A 22,452-nucleotide genomic window follows, 5' to 3' on the forward strand; every position below is an offset into this window, starting at 1 on the left:
TTTACTCGACTTCACCCTCGTGAAGTGAGATGTTAGCGCTCGAGCCATCAGCTGGCGGTGACACGGACACAGCTCACCACTCCTCGCCCTCATCCCTCCCTTCAAACCCTCTCATCAGCCGAATGAGGGGACTCGGAAAGAAAAGCCAAGTGAGTGAAAGAAAGAAATAGGCAGGGAAGGAGAGAAGAGTGCTCCATGGTCACTCGCCCATTGGAAGCACATTTTGGATTCGACTTTTTCTTGGAGGGGACTTGAGAGAAGAAACAAGCGTTTGTTGGCGTGCCAAAGGCGAACAGCCATGCACCTGAATCGGGAGGACGAGGACGGAAAAGGTATGGTACTTTGGTGGATTGCTCTCGTTTGTTTTCAGCGAGATCGCCCGCCCTTGAATGGCAGACGCTGTGGCGGCACCCGGTACGGCTCGCGTACGGGTCAGTACCGTGTCATTTCGACTGGATTTCGCTTCAATTTGTCCTCAACTGCAAACTGTCACTTGCAGACCGCGCGAACAGGTGCAGCCAGGTTTCTCTATAAGCATGCGTTCGCGTTTTCACACATTTACAGCACCTGTTGTGTTGTGTCAATGCGTTTACCCTGGTGGCTTTTAGGGAGTTGTCATCTATGCACGCGCAAGGTCATCATCTCTCATCACATAGTCATGATAGGGTGTCTGCGCGTGCGTTTATTTGTGCGCGCGTGTGTGTGCTTTTCTTATCGATTGCATCTGACACAAATGAACCAAAAGCTCACTTTTCATACACAATAGTGAGAGAAGTGAGGATGGGTCATAATGAGGACGAAGGGACACGGACATGCTTTGGCCTCTGCCCCCTCCTGTTGCGCGCCACGAGATTTTTGTCAGGTGATAAATTACGATGGTCAGTTGTGAGGCGTGCGCACAGAGTCCTGATTTATTTGTAAGAGCCACTGTGGCAGAAAAAAAACAAACGTGTTTTTGCAAGACGTCAAATAATAAATAAGCACTACATTTTGACGCGAGGTGCCAGGGCAGAAATAAATGAAATACAATCCTTTACTTTTAACCCTTGACTGTCAGGAACATAAAATATCTTAATGTATGGCTATAAGCCAGTTTAGTCACGACGTCCATTTGTAAGCCAACCTGGAAGGCTAATTCGTCTTGAAAACCCTTGGGAATTTCTTGTAGCTTTTTGCATAAAACAATTAAATAAGATAAAAATAAATAAATAAATAAATATTTAATTTATTATTAAATAGTATCATGTACAATTTCTAAATCAAATTGACTTAAAAATAATATTTATATAAAAAGGATAATAAATTAGTTATAAAATGCATGAAATATGTTTACAATCTCTCCTTAGTTCACTTTGCTTAGGCAAATTTCAATGTAACCTTTGCTCTTTTTTAAGTTAAAATATTTTTTTTTATAAAGAAAAAAAAGAAAAAAAAATTACACATCAATGCTGTATGCAAAATATTGATTTTATTTACGAATTAATATTTGTTTGTCTCTCATGAAAATAATGTATGCTGTAGAATCTCCAGGGTCAGCATAACTTGAAATATTTTCTTCAGATATAATCTGTAATTCACTGTCTCACCCTTCTGCTTTTAAAATGTCTGTGTCTTCCAGGATGTGCAACATGATCAATTTAAAGCTTACCAGTAAACATTTAAAGATATTGTGAAGTTAAGTATATTTGTACATTAATAGGGTTCAGCTGGCATGAAAGTTTGGGAACCGCTGTGAATCTGCAATAATGAGGAAACTAGCAGAAATGTTTAATGTTGATGTGCATTTCACACTGAACTTGAGAGAAAAGCAGTGATATTTGTGTCTCAGGAACATAATTCAGGTCTGAACAGGTTAATGAATTTGCATTCTGTGATTAAAAAAAAAATTGCCTTATTTTTTGGGCGGATAATGTCATTTCTCACAGTGAAGTGAGAATAGCTGTAGTAACAGCTATTTGCACTACCATGGACATTTTTTTTGTGAGGCATGGAAATATGGTTGTGAAGTTTTAGTAGCATTGTGGATGTAATCAGCTTTAGTTTGTCTTAATATGAATTCAGCTGGGAATCTCCAGCTGAATGTATTGCCAGAGATTTCATGCTGTACTAGACAAAAGCGCATTTTGTAAGCACGGATTTGGGAATATCCAGTTGAAGAAATGCTTAGCCCAGTCAGCTGAACAAAGAAGCGTATCCCACTTTTTTTTTTCTTTTACAAAACACAGACATGAACACAGATGCTTTTAAAAGAGAAAATAGACACGTCTGCAGAGGGAAACTCTGATATTTGGCTTTGAAACACTGAGCTAAACTGGACTGATAATCTTATGATCATAATGACATGTTTAAAGTAATAGTTAGATGACTGTAGATGAGCTTGTTACTTCAAAAGAACATATTTGGAGAAATGTAGCATCTCTTCTTAACCAGTGGATGCTCTGCAGTAAATGAATCAGAATGAGAGTCCAAACAGCTGATAAACTCATCACAATAATCCACACCACTCCGGTCTATCAATTAATGCCTTGTGAAATGAAAAACTGCATGTTTGTTATAAATTCATCATTAAGATATATTTAGTTTTAAACCATTGCTACTGGCAAAAATATCCATAATATTGTTTTCTCCAATGAAAAAAGTCATCTTATATGCACAAATATGCACAAATCAAACACCATGTGGAAGTGAAAATGGTCCAAAACAAGTATGTCAGTGGATTTTGATGTCAGAGGACAACAGGAGGTGGACTTTTTCACTGGAGGAAGTGTTATTATGGATCATGGACTCGTATTTTGGCCAAAAAACTTCTTTTAAATATTGGATTTGTCTCTTTAAAACATGCAGCTTTTCACTTCACAAGATGTTAATCGATGGACTGGAGTTGTGTGGATTATTGTGATGTTTTTATGAGCTGTTTGGACTCTCATTCTGACGGCACCCATTCACTGCAGTGGTTCCAATGATGAGCAAGTGATGCAGTGCTATATTTCTCCAAATCTGTTCTGATAAAGATACAAACTCATCTATATCTTGGATGGCCTGAGGGTGAGTAACGCTTCAGTAAATTTAATTTTTGGGTGAACTGTTTCTTTAAGGACAGCTGAAGATCAAACTGACAGCTGAAGAATACTTCTCACTGAGATCTGCCCAGCGGTGGTTTTGCATCGCTGCTGCGCGATGAACGATAACAATGTATATATGAGACACTGACAAGGGTTCATCTTTGACAGATGCAAGATTTTAATCACATCAGATCATTTCGCACCCCTTGAGCCATCTTGTCTGTCCCCGTGTACAGACGTCCTCACATGTGACGGAGCGTCCGCCTCGCCTCTAATTCACCACAGAAACTGTGATATTGCTCTCTATCTATTATTCAGAAATCGTTTCATGTGCTCTCAGCCCAAGCACAGCGTTTGAAGTTTTGCTGATGGTAACAACGGTTGTTTCAAACCGCTGATAGCAGAAGAGCTTTGACATATTGTTGAGTCGAATCTGAACGAGGGGTTGTTTCCTGGATAGGATCTTAATGTCATTGGGATTCCTGGCATGTTCTGATGTTGTAGCAGCGGCGTGATAAGACAAACACAGCGAGAAGGTCAAGTGGGGAACGCAAAGCTGATGGTGGAAGGTTTGATGAAGGACACCTCTGGACAGAGCAAGGAGATTGTGGAGAGATGCAAAGGATGTACAGGTGCATTTGGAGGCTCGCCAATCACTTCCACTCAGATTGGAGTGGCATCGTGAGTTTGTAATGGTCTTAGCTCACGTCAATCATCACTGATGGCCAGTGAGGAATCAGATGACCATTCTGCATTTAGATGCTTCCCGTATGAATTTCTGAAATTTTTAGTTCCTTCTGAAGATTGGAGTTTAATGAAAGATGCCAGTGTGAGAGCTTTGTTACTCCTTTTGCACCGAAATCACCAGACCATCTTGTGTTTCTAGCCCATGACTTTGAAAACTGAACGATGGCTTTACTAACTTGAAGGATGTTCTAAGTTCAATACAAACACATTCGAAAGAATTACCACAAAAAATAATGCTGAATCATCAGGTTTTTTTTTTAAATCAAATATAAAAAACTGAAATAAAAAGAAAATATAATATAAAAAAATCTAAAAAAGAATTACAGTCTAGATTTTATATATAATAAAAGTTTAACTGAAATAAAATAAGATATAAAAAACGTAAACCTTTTTTATTTTATCTAGTTGCATGGCAAAATTTCTAATTTTTGGTTAGTGTAAGTTGATGTACTACAACAATTAAAATTAAATAAACTCAAGCTAAAAACTAATATTTAAAAAAAAAATATATATATATATATATATATATGCATAAAAAAACTTAAAAATCGTAAAAACAAAACAACAAAAAAAGTCTAAAAATTTAAATTAACACTGTTTTAAAGCAGCTTTACAGTAATAAACTGGAAAATAATTAATCAGACCTGTCTTTAAAGGCAGATATATATATATAGTTGTTTTAGGCGTTAATTGTCATGGCAATGAAGTTAAGAACTTGAATAAACCACAGAAAAGGTTAGAAAGCAATATTTTCCACCCACAGTAAATTCAGATCAGACCGGATGTTATTTAATTACATAGTGATTGATTCATATTTGTAAATAAAATCATTTTGTAAATAAAATCATTTTATTTCAGATGGAAATTAAAGTGATGAGAAGCATGACGGAAATAAAAACACGGTGTCCCTCACCTGAATGCGTGGCACGTCAGATCATCCACTTCCAATGTAGACTGTTTGTTGATTAAAATTGGAGCGATCTAGTTTTATGTCATCCATAAGTCTAGCCAGACAGGCCTGAAAACCATGTGATCTGGATATTAACCTGATCTCACTGCCTTTTCTCCAGGGGAACGGGGCTGGATTGGGCTCTGGTGTTATGTAGTGTCTCATCTCTGTCCACTTACCAGGTGACTGACGGACCTCCCGAGTAACATATCGTAAAGATGTTATCCTGAAAGCTTCCTCCAGCCCTCGCCGCCCCTATAAATCTACAGACATGGCTGTGGTTTAAGGTGCAGTTGTTACGGTCATCATGCAGTGAGTGCAGTGCTTGAGATAAAGCTGTCAGTCTAGGTCAGAGGCTACAGACAAAGACCACAGACGAGCGCCAGAGACTGGAAGGAAAACACAGACGCAGGATGACCTTGTAGTTTGTACACATCACGTCTCTGGGTAATAGTGTGTTAATGGCTGTTTCCAGTTCTGTTGTCAATGGTCCTTTTAATATTTGATTCAGAGACGGAGCAAACTAGAAGCGAACAGCTCGAGTAGTAGCTATACTGACAAATGAGAGTGACATGAGGTACAACTAGACGGAGGGAGCTGGAGACAGAGACAATGGCAGCCATTAGTCAGGTGCTCTGAGTAATGGCGGTCTCAAATATATTCTTATCCTTCAATGCAACTTGCAATGACTGTGAGAAAAGTGCAAAAGTGCAATTACATTTCTGATTAGCAAGCAACTAAAGATGTCCCTGCATTGCACATTGAGTACAGCATTATTATACACAGTTGAATAACTCACACGAATCTCACATTTAATCATTTTTCCTTGTTCATCCTAAATTTGGAGGTAAAAGATTTAGCTTTACATAGATAGATTATGTCGAGTGGATCTAAAAAGCCAAAACGCTTTGTTTGCCAAACCTCTTAGAATTAAAATATTTATTTGATTTAATGTAAATAATTGCATGTTCATGGATCTCTTACATCGGTAAATGGTCATATTTCATATTTTTTTTACAATGTGTTTATTTTGATTGTTTAATTATCATTTTTTTAATGATTCAAATTAATTGAAATAAATTAAAATAATTATTAGCTTTTCATAAACTCCCTGCAGTGACTAAAAAGTATAAAATTACATATTTAATTTGTTTGTTAACCTGCATGCAGTGTTATTTTAGTATTATGTATATTTGAGTATTATTTATCTATAATTTATAATTAATTTTAATTATAATTTTTATTTAATTTGAGGGTTTTTTTGTAATTTTATGTGCTTTTTTAATTTTCCAAAAGTATTTATATGAAATTTTGTTTTTGTTTTATTTAACAACATCTGTATATCATGTGACCATTAATGAAATCAGAGATCGTTTACATGAGAAAACATTGTTAAATTAATGAAATATGAACTTCAAATCTCAGGGGTACTTCACTTTTAAGTTAAAGGAGTTTGGACATTTCTGTTTTTGTGTATAACGTGTTTTTCGGACTATAAGTCGCACCTGAGTATAAGTCGCATCAGTCAAAAATACGTCATGATGAGGAAAAAAAACATACATAACTCGCACTAGACTATAAGTCGCATTTATTTATAAAACCAAGAACCAATAGAAAACATTACCGTCTACAGCCGCGAGAGGGTGCTCTATGTTTTCAGTGTAGACTACAGGAGAACTGAGCAGCGTAGAGCGCCCTCTCGTGGCTGTAGATGGTAATGTTTTCTATTGGTTAATTTCTCTCGGTTCATGTCAAATTAATTTTGATAAATAAGTCGCACCTGACTATAAGTCGCAGGACCAGCCAAACTATGAAAAAAAGTGTAACTTATAGTCCGGAAAATACGGTAGTTGCTTCCTCAAAAGTACACAAGTTGAATCTGAATTGGAACCAAAGCAGAAAAGTGTGACTCCTGTTCAGTTATTTTTGTTAAATGGACCTTTTCAGGCCATCAACACTTTTAGATTAAACTTTGACATTGGTAACCTTCTTTCTTCCATACCTGTCCATTTAATACAATGTTCTCCAAAGGACACAGTAGTCCGATACAGTTCACTATATTCATCTCATTTATTATCCAAGAGCTGGGCCTCTGGATGAAGAGGACGAGAAAGAGAGCGTGTGTGTGTGTGTGGGTGGGTGTGTGTGTGTGTGTTCGTCCTATTACATAATCATCACACTGGAACTCTGGGATACGTTTCCATACCTCGGCACTGCCCAGTTTCCTTCTGCTTTGTTGATCTCTTTATCTTCTAAGCAAGCACGTCTGTCATCCTCCTTTTATCTATGTTTATTTCAAGATTTTCTGGTGAAAATAAAAATCACCATTACTGTGTCAGGGAGAGCATGAATGAATAATGATAGCATAGAGAAGAGCGTTATGGAAAAAGAGACAATTCATACTGGAGGACAGGAGCAAGGTCATGTCCTGAAGCAAATGTGAGGGCTGTTTGTTTGTGGTCACAAGGGTCTTCATGTTTTTCGCCCATTGTATTATTTTGTAAGTTGATTCTATGCATCATTCATGTTTGTAACAGAAATGGTGCTTACACAGTAATAATGCTATGTTTTAGCAAATGCGAATTAACTATTATGTGTATGTCTTAATATTTATGTATTTGCTTTGAAAGTAAATGTTGGATGATAATTTTTTTAACATCTGTTGTTACCAGAAAGGTAATCTAAAACAGTAAAAAAATAAGTTTTGATTCAATAAATGTATAATTTTTATGATAAACCCACCGATATGACAATATAAAGATTAATATGTATATGTGTGTGTGTGTGTGTGTGCTCTTTATAATTTCTTCTTTTTTTTTTTTTTTACAATAACATTTATACAAATGAAAAAGGCCACACATAGACTTGAACTGTGAGCAGTGGCATAAATGAATCGTTGAGTCAATCGTTGAGTTTTGAATCAGTTCATTTATGGAAATGAATCAAACAGCTGTAATGCCATTTTTGCTGTCGTGACATCTACCTTAAGCTTTCATAATTGCTAAATCTTCAGGAAAAAAAGTCTGATTGCAATACTTGTCTGATGACCCAGTCTTTAGAAATCGTGATGGTTGAAACTAGGAGTCAGATAAAAGGAGAGATCAGATGGGAATATTGCAGAAAAACAAAAATAGTGATAAATGGAATTGAAAAAGTGCAAACGATTGTTCAAAGCTTCAAGCCATATGAGTGGCTTTTTGTCTTCATGTCAAGAATTTTGGAGGGAATGAAGGAAATTCGAGAAGTGGGACTCTGAAAAAGGGATTGATGATGTTTCGAGGCACCATGTGAGATGGAGGGAGAATCGCATTTGTTTTGGAGAGAAATGAGGCTGTACTGTGACCCAGTGAATTCAGTCTCAGAATTCTGCATGCTGTAATATCTGTCAGTTTTGGATGTCATTTGTCATGTCAGTAGTGGTAAAAATTGGATGAGATTCTGACACGAACGGACCAACTACATATGGCTGTGAGTGCGAAGGTTTATCTTTACAGGTGGTGCTAACACATTATTATTATTATTATTATTATTATTATTATTATTATTATTATTATTATTATTATTATTAATTCACATGTGCTTGTCCAAAGGAAATCTGCACAGATATTACACACTTCACCCTCTCATTGGTCTGACAAATAGATAGCTCCACCCCCAAATTAATGCTATTTATTGAGGCAGTAGCCACATTTACATGGACACTTTTCGTTGTGTCGAACATAGTGTTTACATGAACGCTATATAAAGTGATCAGGTTGGGTCTTTATTAGGAAACCACAAGTATATGAAACTTTGTGCAATGATGCACTCCAACGCAGGTCACCTTTCGACGGAGCCTACGCTCACTCTCTCCATCTCGCCTATCTGCTGTGGTTTCATCCTCTCTTCCACCACTCTCTCAGTTTTCTGCTCTGGACACGAACAGTGCTACGGACACTCTTTGCTCCACTTTAACCTCTTGCTTGGACAACTTTGTCCCACTGTTGTCTAGACCAGCACGCACTGCCCCATCTGCCCCCTGGCTGTCCGAGGTTCTCCGTGAACATCGCACTAAACTCAAGGCTGCAGAGAGGAAATGGCAGAAATCAAAAAACTCTACGGACCTCAGTGTGTATCAATCTCTCCTCTCTTCCTTCTCTGCAAATGTCTTCACAGCTAAAACATCCTACTACCACAACAAAATTAATAGCTGCTGTGACGCTCGGACACTCTTCAAGACTTTCTCTTCTCTTCTTAATCCGCCGCCTCCACCTCCTCCATCGACTCTTACAGCGGACGACTTTGCAGCTTTCTTCACAAATAAGACAAGATCCATCAGTGACCAATTCTCCACACCGCAGACTGAGGACAACTTCACAATGACCGATGCACACTCTTTATCCTCCTTCTCCCCACTCTCAGAGATGGACGTCTCCAAAATTCTCCTGTCCAATCATCCTACTACTTGTCCACTTGATCCGATCCCCACTCACCTCCTTCAAGCGATCTTTTCTTCAGTCATACCTTCACTTACTCACATTATCAACTCCTCTCTTCACTCTGGAACATTTCCCTTAGCATTCAAGCAGGCTCGGGTAAGCCCACTGCTCAAGAAACCATCTCTAAATCCAGCGCTTCTTGAAAACTACAGACCGGTATCCCTTCTTCCATTCATTGCAAAGACACTTGAGCGGGCTGTGTTCAACCAGCTTTCTATGTTCCTTGGACAGAACAACCTCCTGGACAGCAACCAATCTGGCTTTAAAAGTGGACACTCAACTGAGACTGCTCTGCTCTCAGTTACTGAAGCCCTGCGACTAGCAAAAGCAGCTTCAAAATCCTCAGTACTCATCTTACTGGACCTGTCTGCTGCTTTTGACAGTGTTAATCACCAGATTCTCATGTCCACCCTCAGAAAGATGGGCATCTCTGGAACTGCTCTCCTGTGGGTTAAGTCCTACCTCTCTGACAGATCCTTCAGGGTGTCTTGGAGGGGTGATGTTTCAAAGTCACACCACCTTGCTACTGGGGTTCCTCAAGGCTCAGTACTTGGACCACTTCTCTTCTCCATCTACATGACATCTTTAGGATCTGTCATTCAGAAGCATGGCTTTTCTTATCACTGCTATGCTGATGACACCCAACTCTACTTCTCATTCCAGCCAGATGACCCGACGGTAGCTGCTCGCATTTCAGCCTGTCTGAGTGACATTTCTAGCTGGATGAATGACCATCACCTTCAGCTTAACCTTACAAAGACTGAACTCCTGGTGATTCCAGCTAACCCATTGATTCATCACAACTTCTCTATACAGCTGGGCTCGTCAAACCATAACTCCTTCGAAGACCGCCAGAAACCTAGGATTTGTGATGGATCATCAATTAAGCTTCACAGACCACATTGCTACAACGACCTGGTCCTGCAGATTTGCCTTATACAACATTAGAAAGATTAGACCCTTCCTGTCAGAGCAAGCAACCCAACTTCTTGTCCAAGCTCTTGTTCTCTCCAGACTGGACTATTGTAATGCTCTCCTGGCGGGCCTTCCTGCATGTACTTTCAAGCCTCTGCAAATGATCCAGAATGCAGCAGCGAGGGTTGTCTTCAATGAGCCAAAAAAAGCTGAATGTTACAAAATGTTACTCCTCTCCTCATCAGGTTACATTGGCTACCAGTAGCCGCTCGCATCAAATTCAAGGTACTGATGCTTGCCTACAAGACGACCACTGGCACGGCACCAACTTACCTAAACTCACTGGTTAAATCCTATGTGCCCTCCAGAAGTTTGCGCTCTGCAAGTGAACGATGCCTTGTGATAACATCCCAAAGAAATTCAAAATCACTCTCACGAACCTTTTCCTGGACTGTGCCCAGCTGGTGGAATGACCTCCAGATCTCAATCCGTACAGCTGAGTCTTTACTCATTTTCAAGAAACATCTAAAGACTCATCTTTTTCGCCTGCACTTAACCTACTAACACCAGTACTTTTCCTTTTCTTGTCTTTTTCATTTAATAAATAAAAAAAAATACCTGGCTATGCGTTCTATACTAGACTAACTGAGACTTGTCATGGCACTTGTATACTGTTGTTGTTCTCTTGTTGACCTGACTGCTTCTATTGCTCTCATTTGTAAGTCACTTTGGGTAAAAGCGTCTGCTAAATGATTAAATGTAAATGTAAATGTAAATGTTATATTAATCAAGCAATAAAAACAGCCATTATCGCACCAAAAACAGTCTGCAGACGAGAGTTCGAAGCAAGCACTGGAACAACGTTATCCTGCAGTACTTATCAAACGATGAGTGGAAAAAGAATTTTAGATCAACATGACAGTCATTTTATTAAATTCAACAGCAACATCAACTCTTTCTGTGCGTCATTATGCCATTTCTAAATCATCGCACATGCACAACACTTTCCAGTTTCTGATCAATCTGATCAAGTGTTTACTATATAAGGTTTATCCCACCCCTTCAACGCGATTGAAATTTCAGTCGGTTTGTGCGTTTTCATTCCGACTGAGGAGTTTACGTGTAGTAATTTAATTCAGATTGGACTTTTAAAACGATTGTAATCGGAATACAATGCTCCATGTAAGCGTTGTTGTGCTGGTTGGGAAACAATGATTAGTCAGCCCCAGTGATTGTACTTTTAATGGGAATTAACATACAAATGGCTTGGTTTTAAAATGGCTTGTAAACCTTTTAAGGAATACATTGTCAAAAAAAATCTGTTTAGTTGACGTTCTTTTGTGCAAGATGAGGTTAGATGTTTAAAATAATGTTTATTAGGGGCTGCACGATGTGTCGTTTAAGCATCTATATCTTGCTTTTGCTTGCTGTCTTGCTCTCTCTCCCTCACGCATATTAATCAATTGACACGATGGTGTCAATGTTTAAATCATTTAAAATGAGAATGTAATAGTGCTCGCCCCATTTTTGTTCGTAAGAAAATTTTTTATTAGATTTCATTTCGCAATATATATCGCAGAAAAATAAAATATCGCAATGTAATTTTTTCCCAATATCGTGCAGCCCTAATGTTTATGCTACTCTTTGTCAATACAGTGAAAGCATACACTTTCAAGCAATGAAAAAGGACAAAAGAACAACATAAAAGTATATGATTTGTGTGCAATATCCAAAATCCAAGTTCCTTCTCTTTTTTTCTTCATTATTCAACCAGCTCGAATTTCTGCTTTTGTGTACCGCAGAAGAAAGTAAGTCATACGAGCTTGGAGTGACACGAGGGTGATTAAATGAAGACAGAAATTTCATTTTGGGAAGAAATTATTCCTCTAAACGTAATCCATTATGATGTCTGTAACGTTTGTAAGGATACCAGCTATGGGCTTCAAAGTATGTGTAAAATCCTCTAAATAGAAATTAACCTGTTCAAGCAAGCGCTTATCTGAAAACCAGGCAGGAGTGAGAGCAGGAGAGAAAAGCAGAAAGCGCATGAGTAGAGGTCAGTAGCACAGTTTGGGCAGCTTGAAATTGTGGGAACTTTGTACATTTCACACAATAATGGCATTGACACAAGGAGGATTCAGTATCCAGCTCATGGAAATACATATCAAAACATGCATAAAAAAAGTGTTATAATACCATTTTGAACGGGTGTTGTTAGGTGAAATCTTTTAGTTTGCATAAAAATTCAAAATAAACCACAAAATATTAAATTGAAATTGAGTACTTTTCATTTGTAAAGCATTTATACAACTGTTCAAAAGTTTAGGAAAGCAGAATTTAATTATATTTATTAAATATCCCCTTATGTTTACTAAAGTTGCATTTATTTGATAAAAAATACAGTAAAAACAGTACTATTGTGAAATAATATTATTTCAATTTAAAATAACATTTCTGTATTAGTTTATATTTAAATGTAATTTATTCATTTGATGCAAAGCTGAATTTTTAGCATTGTGACTTTTGTCACATGATCCTTCAGAAATCATTCTCAAAGAAACATTTCTGATGATTATCAAGGTTGAGAACAGTTTTGTGGGAAACTTTAGGATTCTTTGTTAAATAGCAAGTTAAAAAAAGGCATTTATTTGAAATAGAAATTGAAATAAAAATATTTTCTGACATTTTAAATGTTTGTTGTCAACTTAATGTATTTTTGCTAAATTTAAATTACAAAAAGAAAAAAACATACTGACCCTGAAACCTTTGAACAGATGATTTATTTCAGTGGATGGTACAACAATAGTCATTTACTACATGTCTATGAAAAATATAAACAATTTACAAAAACAAAAAAAACAATACAATAATAATTGTTTCATGCCATTGTGGGGATATTAAATTCATACCGTGATATTTTGGTCATGCCACCTGCTCCTGTGAGAAGCTGCTACAGTGGACAGGAGCTCGGATCGATTCACACACACACATACACTGAGAGACAGATGCACACACTCACCCTTGTCAAGAAACAGATGGTGAGACAAATCTATTCTCAGACGGGCTGGCAAGGTATACAAACACAGACTGTGAAAGTACTAGACAAATGCTTGCACACACATACACACATTAAAATATAAGTGTATGATCATAAACATAAACAATCACTCTTTGCTGTTACCTGAATTCATTACTTCCTCGTTGTGTGTGTGTGTGTGTGTAGGTAAGGCTTGCCTATATTGATCATAAATTTGCCTAGTTTGTGTGGACAAACTTAACAGTCCCCATGAGAACTTTATATTAAACATGCTTATTAGTGTCTTAATGAAAATGTAAAATGCAGACAGGCTTGTGAGCGTGAAGTGTAGGGTTAGGAGAAAGAAAATATCATTAGGTTCATTTAAAAACAATATGGAAAGTGTGATAGAAAAATAAATGTTTTTGAGTCGAACACACAGTGTCTTAACTCCAAAAAGGTTATAAATGCAGGGATGAAAATATTATTGCATAGAGGTAGAGGCTCATAGCTGTGGAAACTTCAGGAAGTATACAGACCTGTAAAATGCTTAGCTCAAGAAATGTGGAAATGTTTGAGCTCAATTTTGATTATAGACTTTGGTAAGTTGATACATTATTGAGATTTCTTCTTGAACTCCTACCTCTCCATTTCATATAACTGGTGTCTAGAAGAAACAATTAGAGATAAAAATGAGAATGTCATTTGTGGTTTCATTTTCTTTTGGGCGTGACTTGAGATTCGTTGATTGGTTTTATCCATTAGTATAATAGAAACAATTGGTAGGTACATTATCGTGCAAATGTTTGGGGGCAGTTTTTTATTTTTATTTTACAGAACACATTCACACATTTTAATCATGTATTTGCCTTCCAAGATGAAAGAGCTGAATGTGTGTATTTGACCTTGGGATTTGCACATCAAATATCCCTCACAAGCTGGCAAAATAAACTTACTGTAATTCACACACAACTGTTCTATGCATTCAAAATGCAATCCTGCAAACATTTCTTCAGCAAGGATACAATAAATTGTCCAAAAGTGACAGTAAAGACTTTTATAAAAATACATTTTAAAAAAGATCAAAGAACTCAGGAAAAAAAAAGTTTTGCACACACACACACACTCTCTCTCTCTCACACACACTCACACACACAAAGTCTCTGCCGCTGTTGTGGATCCCTGAGGTTCATCAGTAGTCTGCTCACTGCTGGGAACACACTGCTTATCATCTGCTGTTTGCTTTGCCATTACTGTAAAACAGGGTGGTCTACAGAGAGACCAGAACAACCTTTCCTTCTTCTACCACCTCTGACTTCTCAATTCTCTCCTTCTGCCTAATGAATTTATTCTCTCTGTCTAGCTGCATTTAGTGACCAGACATCCCTGTTTTTCAGGGACAGTCCCAGTTTTTGGTGCCCTGTCCCCAATTGGAGCTGTCTGTTGGAGTCTGGGCTTAATTATTTATTTATATTTATATTTTAAAGGCACACAGCAATGAAAATTAGTCCATCTTCTACTCACCCTCGAAGCATTCTACGTGTATGTGACTTTCCTCTCCCAGAGGTTATTTGAGTGTTGATCAGTATATCTAAAAAAATAGCCCAAAGAGCAATTGAATCTGCTTTTGAATTAGAACTTTAGTAATGTATCCTACTGAGTGTTTCCTGAATAGTTCACAGCATTACTTTAGAGATTTTTTTACTTTCCTTGAGAAAAACTGACATGTGCTGTTCCTGATATATCCAATGAACTGATATTAAATCACAATTGTAACTGAAGCGACTCAAGAGCTTGTGAATTGGAATCAAATCAATTTGTGAAAAAAGTGATAACACTTAGCCCTAGTAAACATACTATGTACTTTAGAGTTTATTAATATGCTAGTTCAAAAACTAGCCCAATTATTGGTGTGTGTGTGTGTGTGTGTGCCAGTGCATGTTGAGCCACATGTGCACACTGGAGAGGATGTGGTGGAGATCTGTGAAAGGCCTGCGGATGCTGGTGCTCATTGAAGATCAGTGAATTATTCAGAGAATCTAGCAAGAGGCTTTTTAAGGACTCCACAGATTACACCATAAAAGGCAGATAATTTCTGGCTGCTGTTATGTGCCACCGCAGAGAACTGGCTCTGTTCCAAAATCTAGTGAGCTGTCTACTGCCTACATGCTGCCTTTTAAGACAACATCCTTATTGAAATGGAACCTTGAAACATTCCATAGGTATGTTTTTATGCATGTGATTGTCTAATTAGCATAATGTTTTGTGCACATATTTAATAATATAATACATTTTTAAGTAGATTGTAACTTTTTGAATGAATTATACAACTTTTTTTTTCATATTCGCAGTGCATTATGGGAATGCCTTATGCATTAAGGATAAATGGTGTCTCAGAATTTGGCCTTAAGAAGCTATCTTAACAAGCAGCATAATCAATATGATGACTTAAACTACCTACATAGGGAGCTTTGGAAGAGAGTCATTACGGTATGCATATGGATTGTGCAATTTGCAGTGATTTAGTGTGAAAAGGTGTTATGCTGTTTGCCTGGAGACTATGGAAAGGATACTAAAGAAGATGATATTGAACTCTTGGAGAAGGTATGAAAGTTTGACAGAAGTGGAAATGCCCTTCTAATCGGGCCGAAAGCAGTCCGCTGTGAATAATAAGCCTGTATCTGCTGCACACAGTGTGTTCCCTTGTGCCTGCCAGGGAGTTTGTGTATGTTTACCGCATGTGTGTTTGCATGTGAGTACATGTGTGTGATGATGCTGCATGTGCGTTTGATGATGTGTTTGCGCCAGGGGCAAAGGTGCAAATGGAAGGAAAGTGAAGGAAAAAGTAAGATTAAGCTTGTGTGTGTGTTTTTTTTATTATTTATTTTTTATAGGAAAGAAGGTAAGAGAGAAGTGTAAGGATATTTTGGGCTAAAAATGGCCCTCATAACTGAATCATTTCCCTAGAGGCATGCAGTGACAGATAACGAATGACTTGTAAGCTCTAGATGCCAAATGAAGTGCTGGTTAAGAACACAGTGCTCTGATTGGTTTATGTATTAATGAATAGTTATGAGGTCACATGATCAGTGGCGATCAATTCACACGGATGGATACACTAGCGTAATATTCGATTCATTTTTGAATGGCATTCATTGTATTTTCGCTATATTATTAATAATGAAAGTATTTGCGTTAAATGACTCCAGAGGGTTAAGCTATACAAGTCTTAATACCCAGCGATCAATTTAAGTCTGAGCTCTGACTAGAGGCCTTGCAAGGACATTCAGTAGATTTCCTCATGAATTTGAGAGTATTTTGTCCCATCCATTGTTTCTTCTATCCTGACAAGTGCTCCAGTCCCTGCTGCAGAGAAACTCCCCATAACAGGATCGCACCACCTCCATGCTTTACTGGAGGAATGCTGTTATTTGGAAAGCTGAGCTGTATTGGATTTCCGCCAGACATATTCTTTGGTGTTGAGGCCAAATAATTCAATTGTAGGCTCATCTGCTTCAGAATATTTGAGGTGCATTTTGGCAAAGCTCAGTCTGACTGCATTTGGCCTGTCTTGAGGAGTGGCTTTTTTCTCACAACCCTCCCAAATGAGCCACGTTTGTGGAGAATTTGTTGTTGAGATTTTGTTGAGTTTGTTGTCACATGAACACAATGGCCACTCTTTGTCAGAGTTACTGTAGGGCTCTTGGTCGCCTCTCTGACCGGTTTCCTCTGGCTATTTCATCCAGTTTGGAGAGAGGTCCTGATCCAGGGAGGGGGTCTGTGTTGTACCAAATACCATCCACTTCTTAATAATACTCTTAATAATACTGACTTCACTGTTCATCTAGACATTGAATGACCCTTTGAATTTGTTTTGTATCCATCTCCTGACTTGTACCTGTAAGAGTGCCTTGACACCCATAGTTGATTGGACTGAAATGCTCCAGGAAAGCTCTTTTCATGCTGAGCTAATCAAAATGAACTGATCACAGTTGAAAGTCAAATGGCTGTACCCAGTACATATACTTATTATTATTCCCATTTCTTTATTTTTTATTCTCTGTGTGTTGTTATTGTTGTCTCTGTGTATTGGAAGCTTCTGTCACCAGAACAAATTCCTTGTATGTACAAAAATTACAATAAAGTAATTTTTTCCGATTCTGAGCTTTTGCTAAGTCATAGTCATACACCCTTAAAATTCTGACCCAAATCAGACTCCAGTTCATGTGCAGTAGTGTTTTATATCCCATTTGTGAGCATGTATCTGAGGTTAGTCATCAGCACTTTTGTCCTTTAGCGAAAGACAGCTCCAGTGCATCTCTCAGAGGATGGACACTGATTCATTGGCTGTTGTTTGTGGATGTTTTCTTGGGTTTTAGGATTACTCAGCAGTGATTCACAGGGAGAATTCAAATGCCAGTGCTGTTCCACGGTGGCCTCGGGCACGGCTGTTCCGGCCCTGGAGTCAGAGTGGATCGGCTGGCTGATGAAGAGGAGCCACACACTTATGGAACTGGGAGATTAATTGAATTTTATTTGACCATTTTGGCTTCTAATGATTATGAAAACAGGATAATCAAAATTCCATTTTGTCTGCTTTGTCTTGTTATAAATCCAATGCACCCCTTTAGCTTTTGCTGCTCCCTAAATGTTTAGAAGTTTTCAGTAGGTTGTGGAATTGCATTACAACAACATAGCTGATCTTATAGATTTTTATGTATTAGTTTTATATTATTTACATAAATGTTTATTTATTATATATATTGATTATTTATTAAACAATTTACTTTTTACATTTTATTTTTAAATGGTTTTCAAGTTTAATTCAGTTAAATTCTACATTTCAAGGCAATCCACTGTTTGTTTAAAAAAAGAGAAGAAACAAATTTTAAGTTCAATAATTGCATGATGTTTCCAAAGTTGAGAAGCCTTGCTATTATTTTCCTTTATGTTCCAAAAACAACATGAGGGTCAGTAAATGATGACAACGTTTTTCTTTTTGGGTGATCAATCATTTTCTTTTTTTTTCTTTTTTTTAGTATGAAATGAGACTCTAATAAATAAGAAACTAAAACTGCGAATAGGCTGTGGTAAATGTCTTTAAGAGTAAGTCATCGAGTCATGTGTCATGTAGCTGTATGTGAACATAAACTCTCTGCAAAAATGTGAAGCCGACAGTGCACGATAAATAATGTTATTGTCTGTCAAAAAAAAAAGAGTTGTCTCGCAATCGTCTAAAAGAGTCATCAGGAATTCAAAATGTATTCTATTACGGCTCTAGTAACAAAGTAACACATTTCGATTCTGTCACACGCTGTACGTGGTAGACCAATCCAGAGCCAATCTCTACGGCTTTGGACCAATCACAAAGGACTGCGTCATCTGACCAATCACAGCAGTGAGTGGTCATGGAAAGGAGGGGTTTAGATAGACTGATCCTTTGAGTTGTTTATGAATCATTTAGAAATTAGGTAAAATTAAATCCTTTTTTTTTTTTTTTTAAACTAACATGTTTTTTGATATCAGCTTTTTTTTTTTATAGATTTTGATATCATATCTATATCAGCAGCTATCAATAATATATATTCTTTTTCAAACGGAGAAACTGAAACAAAGATATACAAGATAAACTCAGATCTACGAAACGTAAAAACAAAGCTGCGTTTGCTCACCATTGAAAGATGACAAGCAGGTCTGGGGTGGGGCAGGTGCGTTAATTGTGTTTAAAATATTTTAATCACAAACTTTTCTGCAACTAATTAATTAACGCACTAAAACAACAGCCCTAGAGTATAGAGAGAAAGAGAGAGAGAGGTTTAATGATAGCTAGGTCAAACAATCGCTCTTCTATTGTAAGTTGTTCTCTCATTGTTTGACAAATGAATCAGCACTGTGTATTTCAGCACAAGATTTCTCACATGGCTTTAGTTTCATACTGAATATCAATGGAAGTGTGGATGGACTCTGGTTGAAACGCTGCCCATTCATTTAGGAGTCTCTAGCTAAATCTTTTGTTTCCGAGTTTTTTAGTTGGCTTTTCTGTTGTTTGGCATGTGTGCGCTTAGCTCAGGGGCTTCATTGCCTGAGACTGTGTTCTAATAGAAACGGTGTAATGAAGTTAATGAAGATAAATGCCAAAAAATGATGCTCATAATTGGACTAATTTTATGACTCAGGATAATATACATATCCTCAAGCATTATGATTTTGTAACATTTGCATGAAACATAACTGAAGCATCTTCAGTGACGTTATGCCTCATAAAATGTAACTGTCCTAAACTGCCTCCAATTAAAAATAATTTTGAAGACCCATAAGGCTTGTGTAGGTGGCAGGTGTTTTGCATCTCTTTATTAAATTCCCAGTTCAGGTGTACAACACTATAATACTGAGAGCTACAGAACATTTACAGTGTTTTTACATTGTTGTGTATCTACTGTACAACCCATATCGCTTCGTTAAAGTAGACCAGACAGTTTCTGTGCAGAAATGTATACACTGTAAGCCATGAATAAATGTCACATCCATTGTTTACATGTTTAAAAGGATATGTTATGTCTGGATCAAGTTTGGTTAGAAATCTCTTTCTAGCTGTGATTTTATGATCATCTATGAATGAAAACCTAGTGCTATATGAGTCACTCATTTTCATTTTCATGACCTCGTCATATTTTAATGCATTGGATAAAATAAGAAACTTTTTTTTTTTAAAGCAATTTTTGATTAATTTAGGAATATTCCAGGCATTTCTTAATATTTTCTTATTGAAATGCTTCAAACAGAGTATGTTATTGGGTCCTAATGCTTGGGTTAGTCCATATTTGACCCAAAGTTGGGTTGAAACAACCCAGCATTATTTTAGTTTAATTGTTTGTAGTCAGTTTGAAGTTTTTCCCTTCAGCAACTGATATTATGACTTTAACTTGTGTTAAAATCATTGCCATTGTTTACAGTTGTAGACAGGGTTAGCATAGCATTAAAATATTGTCTTACATCGAGCTTATGTGCTATTACAGTGTTCTCTGTTAGATCGCGTGTTTAGCTCTGATTTGTGTCTGAATTGGTTCTCTGTAGCCTTTGATACCTGCACGTTTATTCATTCTGTTAGCCATGCTAAGCTAACTCACATCTCTGTTGTTTCGCATGCTGTATCTGGGCCAATTTAGAAGCAATTTAATGTTCAGAGAGTTTTTTACATCACAGAAAGACATGATTATCCGTGCCCACATGGTTTATTATTATCATTTCACGCTGTGTTTTGCCAATGGTTATGATAATTGGTGCACCATGTGGCGGGTGAAGAATGACGTTGATTTGAGAGTTTATTACAATAATTCATTTCTGAGACTAGAGACATGTCCTCTTGAAGATTCAAAGGTATGATATCAGAAGTTTAATCATGTTAATAATATATAATTTGTAGTGAGCTGTGCTCTCACTGGTCTCACCTTCACCATGGCTCAGTCTAATAGAAGCTTGTGCTGCAAGCTGGTTACCATAAAATATATGCTTTTTTGTTTTTGTTTTTTTGTATGTTGTACACCGTGATAATCAACCATACTGCATTACAATAAGACGTTCATAGCTTTAGCATTAGGAAGTCTAACATTGATTTGTGCTCTTATATTTATATTTATATTATATACATATGAAATTATGTATATAAAGACAGTAAAGGGTTGTTTTTTATAATATTGAGTACTCTTGCATTTCTCAAATCCCTGTACACTTTCATTTAAATTTTGGCTTAAATGGTTTTTTGTTTAGTTTTTTCTAGAAACTCAGTCTATTGTTATTTTGATGAAGAGTGTTTTGATGAAGATGAAGGCTCTGTTTTGGTAGCAGAAGGCAGTAATTTAAAAAAGTCTGGCGTCAGTGTAAAACAGCAAGGCTAATATTATAAATCATTCAGTTCTGATTGCAATGAATGAACCATAAAATTTGTGAGCTCTGAAATTATCAGTCAATCACATCTTAAGTCTTATTTCGACCTGTTTCTCACACAAGGCCATTGTATAACTTCAGTACAATAGTGCATGACTCAAATGGACAGTTTTTATGGTGCTTTTTTTTGTCCTGTTTGAGCTTAAATCAGCATATTCTGTCTAACATATCATTTTGTTTTCCATAGTAAACTCCATAGTAAATAAATGGTTTAGACAACATGAGGGGGAGTAAATGCAAATGAAATTGTGATTTTTGGTTGAACTATCATTTTAAGCAGAATCAACGATTGTCTGCAACTTTTCAAATTTGACCTCTTTCCAGAAGAAATCCTTATTTGCTAGGAATGCACATAAAATGAATTGATATTAATGAGAGTTTCTCCTTGCACCATCTCCCTCTTGAGTTGTTCAATGCTTGGTGCATTGATTCCTCACAAGTTTCAGATTTATTCAGCCCCCCATTCTGTGTGGATGTTGATAGAAACAGCTGGTTTTACTTCTAGTCTTCAGGCACTGTAAGGCCCTCTGGGGCCCAATGTGAGGAGCACAGACAGACAGCAAGAGCACACATACTGTAAGAAGCAGACTTGTCACAGATGTATTTGTGTTTCAATCTCTTTGCTGTGGACTCAGCTCACACACATACTCAGTCAGCCTGCAAATACACACATTCCCACTGGCCACAATGCCAGAAACCATAAAACAGTGACAGGAAAAAAGTTTTATGCATTTTGTTTTCTGTACTAGTTTTACCAGTTTATTTACAGAGCAGAAATATACAAAGCTGAAGAGCTTACACAGTAGACGACATAACTTAGAATACATTTTCCAGGTTAAATCTTTGAAAGTTCCATAGTTTTATTTGAGGCACTTAATAGCAAGTCAACTATATATTTTATAATTAGCATCACTGCTTATTCTGCTTTGTTTGCCTGTTAAATAATCAGCAGTCACTTTTGGATGGATGGAAATTCTGATAAATGAGTGTGTGTGTGTGTGTGTGAGAGAGAGAGAGAGAGAGAGAGAGAGAGAGAGATGGTATTGGAATTGATAGTAAATTTCACAATGTGACCCTGGAGCACAAATGTGAGGGCTCACTAAACGCTCTGTCAATGCATGCTTTACAGTTGTGTTCAGGGAGCAGATGTGACTTAAAGCCCTTCTAAAAACACTGATCTTTCAGCAGTCACCATCTTTTATAAACAGCTGACACCCATCTCTACGTCACTTTTCAAATTGTCCGTGCTTTTGTTTCGAGTCGTCCGTTCAGCTGCGGCGGTGATAAACGAGCGGGATCTTCCTCTCCACAGCCATTCGAGTCGATTGTGAAATGGCATTT

General features: G+C 37.2%; 1 protein-coding gene across 2 annotated transcripts in view; it reads left to right on the forward strand.

Annotated features, from left to right (window-relative positions):
- The first annotated feature begins 5 nt into the window (after nucleotides 1–5).
- The window catches only part of LOC113051961 (synaptotagmin-7-like), a 106,138-nt gene continuing 83,691 nt past the window's right edge, over nucleotides 6–22,452 (forward strand). For both annotated transcript variants that reach the window (XM_026216160.1, XM_026216161.1), the window contains exon 1: nucleotides 6–332. In XM_026216160.1, the coding sequence (XP_026071945.1) occupies nucleotides 299–332 (34 nt within the window). In that variant the 5' untranslated portion in view covers nucleotides 6–298. The remainder of the gene's footprint in view (nucleotides 333–22,452) is intronic.

This window comes from Carassius auratus, chromosome 32 (assembly GCF_003368295.1).
Source record: "Carassius auratus strain Wakin chromosome 32, ASM336829v1, whole genome shotgun sequence".
NCBI lineage: Eukaryota > Metazoa > Chordata > Actinopteri > Cypriniformes > Cyprinidae > Carassius > Carassius auratus.